At 35.7% G+C, this 7652-nt stretch overlaps 2 protein-coding genes across 2 annotated transcripts in view; one reads left to right on the top strand and one right to left on the bottom strand.

The window, feature by feature from the left end:
• The window catches only part of LOC106872801 (zinc finger and BTB domain-containing protein 24), a 45400-nt gene extending 38493 nt beyond the window's left edge, over positions 1-6907 (bottom strand). Inside the window, exon 1 of the mRNA XM_014919915.2 lies at positions 6818-6907. The gene's annotated coding sequence lies outside the window, so the exon portion shown is untranslated. The remainder of the gene's footprint in view (positions 1-6817) is intronic.
• Positions 6908-6948: 41 nt separating this feature from the next.
• LOC106872803 (uncharacterized) overlaps positions 6949-7652 on the top strand; it is a 5783-nt gene continuing 5079 nt past the window's right edge. Inside the window, exon 1 of the mRNA XM_014919917.2 lies at positions 6949-7238. Within this exon, the coding sequence (XP_014775403.1) occupies positions 7091-7238 (148 nt within the window). The 5' untranslated portion in view covers positions 6949-7090. The remainder of the gene's footprint in view (positions 7239-7652) is intronic.

The raw sequence follows: 7652 nt of genomic DNA, 5'->3' as shown, positions 1-7652 counted from the left end.
GACCGATAGAATAAGTACTAGGCTTACAAAGAATAAGTCCTGGGATCGATTTGCTCGACTAAAGGCGGTGTTCCAGCATGGCCGCAGTCAAAATGACTGAAACAAGTAAAAGAATATAGCTAGAGTGTGAGCTGTCCGGGAGTGATTTTTTTCCCACGAGAGTTCCGGATCCCAGTTATGAACTCATTTGCATACAGCCAATCAGAACTCAACTATCAAACTAATTTATGAGCACATAACAAGTGATGGACGATAAGATAAGGCCACTTGGGTAAGGAATGACCATGCTTCTTTTCTCTTTTATGAATGCTTGTTGCTCTGGTCCTTTTTTCCAACCATGGCTGCCTCTGCGTAGTTATGTTGTTGTTCACTTGGTAAAGCAGTAAAGGGAGAGGATTGCTAGCACATCACCCTCTACCCACATTTTTCCCATCCATATCTTCCCCATATGGGTCCCTAACAAAATCCAATAATAAGTATAGATGCAAATCTAATTACTTGTCTCCTAAAATCAGGCATAACTTGGCGCTCGGTCAACTTACAACACCGTTCTTCATCTTGAGTTTACTTGGTGGAGTGTGTTAACTTGACAACAAGGTCAAGGTGAGCTCTGATTGGCTGTCTGCAAATGAGTTCATTACTGGGGTCCGGAACTCTCGTGGGAAACAATTTCGCTACCCGGGGCGGCCCTTCTGTTTGCCACCCCGGACTCCACAAAAAACACATATTACCTATAGCAGACCCAAAAGTACTGCCCCTACCTCTCCCCTCTTGCTATGCTAGTGAATGAAAGAGGTCACACAACTAACTCTGTTTCTTCCTAAAATTCTCTATTCCTATGTGTAACTCTTGAAAATTTACACACTTAAAAAAATACTAACACACAATGCATTTTCTCTAAGTTCCGTCATGATAGAAAAAAAAAAGATTAATTCGATACTTTGATAATAGTTGGCATTGTAAAGTCTTGTATGTTTTGTATGAATTAAAAACTATGTTACTGCTTTGAAGTTTATACATTCTGAGTGGAGGCGCAATAGCCCAGTAGTTAGGACAGAGGACTCGCGGTCGTGGGATTGCGGTTTCGATTCCCAGACCGTGGCTCCAGCAGGGGGTGGTGGCGAACCCTGCTGTACTCTTTTCACCACAACTTTCTCTCACTCTTTCTTTCTGTTTCTGTTGTACCTGTATTTCAAAAGGGCCAACTTTGTCACGCTGAATCTCCTTGAGAACTATGTTAAGGATACACATGTCTGTGGAGTGCTTAGCCACTTGCACGTTAATTTCACAAGCAGGCTGTTCCGTTGATTGGATCAACTGGAACCCTCGTCGTCGTAACCGTGTCCTCCTACCCCACATTAACTTTGTTTCTTCATAACTTTCTCCATTCATCCATTTTTGCTGCCCATTGTTCCTGGGAGGGTTGTGGGGTTAGAGCCCTCAGGCACTGTCTTAAAAGAGTCCTATCAGAAACAACCATCATTGCAGTTTCCAGCTAGATCCCTAAGTGAAACCGAGACTGGATATTATTCAACCATCTCGCTCTTGGAAAATCCTCGTTTTTCACTTCAACCGAAAGAGTCGAATACCATTTTGCATTACTAGAAAGATAATAAATATCTAAGAAATTATCAGTCCCTATGCCACTTGTGTCACCTCCACAAACTATTTGCAAAGGTTACAGTTACCAGACTACTGAAACATCTCAACAACCGGCAACCAAATGAGCAAGCAGGTTTCGATAAGAAAAATAGTGCAATGGATCATATACTCACTCCAACAGCTTATACAATGAGCTAAAAAAAAAGCAGGCTGCCACTATGTATCGCTTTCATCAACTACGAAAAGGCTTCCAATTGCATCAAGATGAATGCAGTAAAAATGCAACGAGTCGAGGTACAATACAACAAACTGCTCAGAGACGCGAACTCCAGATGCACCACCAGTATCGCTTTGATGTCGCCACTCGTAAGAGTTCCAAATGAAAAGGACGTCAAACACGAAGATACCATCTCTCCAAAGCTCTTCTCTGCATGACTAGAAATGGTCAGTAACTGGATAGGTGAACCTCAATGGCGAGCAACTAACACTTCTGATTCGCAGATAACATCATACTCATGATATGTTTTGGAGAAATTGATTTGCCATAGATATCACAGTGAAATAATTTCTCTCCTGTACAAATACATTTGTGTACAATTACGATATAACTTACAGAGGATAGCTTACCATATCTCGCAGTGATATGGCTTCTGTCTTGTTTGAATGCATGTGTTTAGTTAAGTCGACATTTTAAGATAATGATTTACGTTGATATGGTTTCTTTTCTGCATGAATGTATTTGTCTGTAGGTAAGGAACTTATTGATTCACCACAGATATCGTACTGATAAAGCTTCTCTCTTGTATGACTACGTTAGGAATATCAGATATAGTGATATGTTTTTCGTTTCTCTTTGTATCATCAGGAAAATCTATTCTTTTCCATTGTATTTTAAATTTAGCATTTTTTACATATTAAGTTTTCTTTATTTTTCATCTCTCACTACAATAAACATATGTTTTTCTTATTTCCAATTTTATATTTTATTCCTTACAAATATTTCTTCTGCTACATTTCCATCAGCTGTGGTCTTTATTAAGATTTAAATAAGCTTATTAATCCAAGTTTAATTAGAATGCTTATTCATCTTGTACACACTCCAGACAATGAACTAGAGGCATTTTGGTATTAATTCTCAGTTCAGAGAAAATAGTTCTCACTAATTATACAAAAGACTTCTATACACAGGATTGTATTTGTTATGTGTAACATCTTTTAGTTTTAATTTAAAAGATGAAAATTATTGATTCATAAGATGTAAAAAATTTGACAATGTCATTTGACTTTCTGAAATAACAGAGTAACAGTATAAAATAACTAAAAATAGAGATTCAGCAATGAATATTTTATTATATTTCTTCAGTATTGATAAACCTATAAACTATTACCATTACTTGATCAGCATCCTACGTGTTGGTTCTTATTAATGACTGAAAAATATATTAATAAAATACAATGTTATGCTCTCATGCCAGCCACTTTACAAATCGGTTTCATACCGGAGTTACAATGACCCTGGCTATCATCAGAGAGGCTGAGAGAAATAGTATGTAGACCCAAACCTGAAATAGAGACAGGCTGCTCGTGCAGATGTAACACCGCATGTCCACTTAACGGCCATCGCAATACAGGAACCCTTGCATACGAAGCGGAAATGGTATCAAAGGATCCATATGAAATGATAGATGTGCAAAAAATGTGGGCATGACAAATGGTTCCTTAAAGATCACATTCAACAACCACAAGTTCTCGTAATTTAACATCTACGACAGGAAAAATGTTATATCTCTAACGAGGTATATGGACATTGAAGAGAAATGCTGCGCATTATGACATCAAGTGGAGGATGCTGGAAAAGTGTAAATATTACTTTAACAGCAGTAGGAGATGACTGAGAAAAGGATTGGTATCAATTCGGACATTGGGTATGTCACTGCATACATGTAGAAAACAAAACGCAACACGAGAAATTGCTTATAAAATATTTAGTTACATCAGCTTACGTACATTTCATTAACAGAGAATGATCAGTTTATATATAATGTAAATTACTTAATCAGAAGGCATTGTCAAATCCTCGGAGACCTTTATATGTAACATTAATAGATTATTGACAGACGTTGCCATCATAGAAGTAGCAACCAAATGTGTTAAATTAGTTGGAGAGGTAGTTTATATACAGTATTAGGTGCTTAAAACCTTTAGGCCTTATACCCCATATATAGTCTAATAGTGAGGTTGTTTTACATAATTTTTTGGCAGAATCGTTGATGTAATCGATTTTCCCCCTCCTCCGAAATTGCTGGCGTTGTGCCAAAATTTGAAACCCTTATATATCTACATATAATAACGAAAAATTATGTAAGACAACTTCACCAGCAGGGTACCATTTAAAACTATATCTTTGAATTTTAGACACCAAATAAAGAATGTTGGGAAAGCTGAGATTTGTAATAATTTGTCTATTTGTTTGTTCAACTAATTACACACTGATATAAAGGACAATTTCAACTCGAATGATGCTGGAATTGATTTCAATGGAGGATGGTTTTAAACAGGAGGATATACCTGCACCAACTTTGTTTTCCATCTACATAGCAGCAGTTACATTTTTTCATTATTTCAAAGACTGCAGACTCAACATCTTTATCCTCAATCATAATAGTTAAACCGAATCGTTCCAAAGCTAAATCAAAGACTTGTATAACTCTTATTTACAATTTGTTGTATGTCTGGTGGTTGTGATCTCGTGGCTCACTCGGAATAATATATTCAGAAAATAACTTTTTCTACCGAAAGCTAAGGTGAGACTTCACCTGCTCTAAGAGAAACCTAATTGGAATCAAATATACTTGTCCAAAGGAATGGGCTTGATGTAATGCATTTTGTGCATCTTAGCAGCTCTGCTTGTAGGTAAAGTCCCCAGGTTCGGAAATTAACTAAAGAAGGCTTCACTTGTGTTATGGGTTCTGGAGAAACGAGTCAGGTGAGTCAGAGATCTGAACTGTCCACTAAGCTTTGTATCTATGATGCTTGAATCATCACGACGTATTGATGATACGACAAAAATATTCTAGAGATTTCGCCAGAAATGTTGAATGCCCACATATTAAACGACAGTCGGAAACATTTTGGTGCTGAAAAAGGTTGAATGTCTTAGAAGGGAGATAATGGTTGGGAAGCAAGTTTCTCAATTGCACAGCCACGTCTGAGCCTACAAACGAGCGTCTCATAACACACACACAAACAGGCAGGTATGCTGGTAGGTAGGTTAATACTGACTGAACCTCACTGTACAAATAGGCCCTGAGGTTACAATTTCGCCTTTCCCAGCAGAAAAAGGCAGAGTTAAAAAAATTTTTTAAACGTGGGTGGGGACTACTATTAATTTTTATAATCAAATCAAGTTAGGAAACTTAACGTCATGGAAAAATCTCAGAAAAAAAACAATTTTAAGAATAGTATATATTTTGATAATGCTCTTCTCTCTCTCTCTATCTCTATCTATCTATCTATCTATCTCTCTTTCCCTCTTTCTTAATTTTTAATTTTTTTCAATTGTGCTCTCTGTTTCGTCTAATTTTCTAATTTAATTTTGTAAAACTATTGAGCATTATAAAAAAAAAAACACATTATAAGGGGCATAACTCTGAAGATATTTAGCGAAGGCAACTTTTGATTTGGTTTAACAGGAAAAAAATATATAATCCTATGGTTTCTTATAATCCAACTCAAGATTGGAAGCTAACTTACTTCTTAGTAATTTAAGAATTTGCACAAAATAGATAATATTTATAGAAAATAATGATAGTGTAGGAAGATATGTAACTCTAAAAGGTTGGGAGAATTTTAATTTTTTGTATTAATACTGGTAATTGATTATTGATTAAATGTGTAAATTATAATGTGTTAGTTGTCTATCACAAAGGTAATTATATATAACACAATATCTAAAAGGAAGGTGACATACGGGTCATGGTATGTGATGTTTTTAATTATGAAATTGCTATCTTCATTTCGGTTTTCCTTACCTATGGTCACGAATATTTGAAAAATGATCTCAAACTTCATTTCATCATCTTTAAAAGAACACAAAAGCAAAACAAAACAAAAAAAAGGGGGGGGGGCAAAATCCTTCGTACATTAGACAAAATGCTTAACAGTATTTCTTATGGTTCTTTATGATCTGAATTCGAATCCCACCGAAGTCAACTTTCGTTTTCATCCCTTTCAGGTTGATAAAATAAAGTACAGTAGACCCTCGCAGTACGAGTGTCCCATTGTACATGTAATTTGCTGTACGAGCCGAGACTCGTGCGAATTTTTGTCTGGAAGTGCGGGCGGAAATCCGCAGTTCGAGCACATAAATTGTCCCATCTTTTAAAGTAATTCAGTCAATAAAACCAGTTTACATATTTTTTTTGCGTTCTCTTTTTTAAAAAATTGTCAGTTTACTTGTAACTACACCTTTTCTGTTTTAAAACCTATAAAAAATTATTTTTGAGTGGTTTTTAGGGGCTGGAATGGATTAATTATATTTTAGTTAATTTCAATGGAGAAAATTGATTTGCAAAATGAGTAAATCGTGAGATGAGCTCGGTCATGAAACGAATTAAACTCGTACTGCGAGGTGTCACTGTACCAGACGTAATCTACTTGCCCCCTCCCCTCTAAAATTCTTGTCCTTGAACTCTACAACAGACCGGCATCCCATTAAGGGGTAATGTTGTGATCTCAGTCACTTATAAGCGAAGGAAACCAGGCAACTGGTCTTACGAGTCCTGTGGCTCGAAAAAAGGATAGAAAACAAAATCATCCGTGATGGGATTCGATCATAAAGATCAGGAGAATATAAGCTCGTATAACACATGACATTTTGTCCAGTGCTCTCCTGATTCTACCAATTCATATAATCTCATTATAATAAATATAAAAATAAAACTAGAAATAATCCAAAAAAGGGTTCTGTAATGTTTGAGAGTCCATTGTGTTTATCCCCCACCACCATACAATACTAGACAAGTGGTGTTGGTTTGTTTACATCTATGTGACTAAGTAATTAAGCTAAAGAAACAGAATAGGTCTCAAACTTCAAAAAATAGTTCCAGAAGCAATTTGTTCAACTAAGAATTCTTCAAGGTGATGCTCCAGCATGCCAACAGTCCAATGACTGAAACAAGTAAAAGATAAACGTGACAAGTAAAAAAAAAATTACCTTATAAATTTTATCTGAATAAATGACTTTATTTTCCCTGTTATACTTTTGCTGTGATATCCAAGTGAAATTCTTTCTTGGGCCATCATTATGACATTATTATGATGTCATCAGTGTTTATGACATCATGTCTTTTGCCACCAGAAAATTATTTGTCATAACTTTTAGTGTAGATGAAAACAGGTTTCAGAAATAAGCCTTATTACTATCAGTAGGTCTTATTACTTCAGTTTATTGTTTTGATGAGACTAAAACAAAGTACTATTTTCGATAATGGCAAGGCACTTAAGTTTGTCAAAAACACTTAAGCAACCTGTTTTTTTACCACCATTCCAGAGAGTAGCATTTGGACGACAGAATTTCACTGAAATCAAATATTATAAAGAAATGTACGCCATACATCGAAGTTTTGTGTTGAAAGGTAAACTTTAAAGCTGATAGTTTGCTTAATAACTGGGATTAAAAGCAGTTTTCCTCTTGATATTTTAGAATATAGGCTTTGTGGTTGAGATGTTTCCCTAACAAATGCAAAATCATGTGTTTTATTTCTGGACCAGACAAAACTTTGTGTTCTTCATTTCACATTGGTCCAGTCCACTCAGCTGTAAATAAGTAATCATGAGATGGACATTCAAGGGGAGTTCTGTGATCTTGGTCACTTATAAACCATGGAAACCAGGTAACTATGAGTCTTAGGACACAAGACTGTAATGTCCAGGGAGTGATGATGGTGTTGGTGGTGGTTGTGGTACTCTTTATATAAGTATAAACTATACCCAATATTAATATATATATATATATATATATATATATATATATATATATATATATATAT

Source organism: Octopus bimaculoides, chromosome 7, assembly GCF_001194135.2.
Source record: "Octopus bimaculoides isolate UCB-OBI-ISO-001 chromosome 7, ASM119413v2, whole genome shotgun sequence".
NCBI lineage: Eukaryota > Metazoa > Mollusca > Cephalopoda > Octopoda > Octopodidae > Octopus > Octopus bimaculoides.
This window is presented reverse-complemented; position numbering and strand designations above follow the sequence as displayed.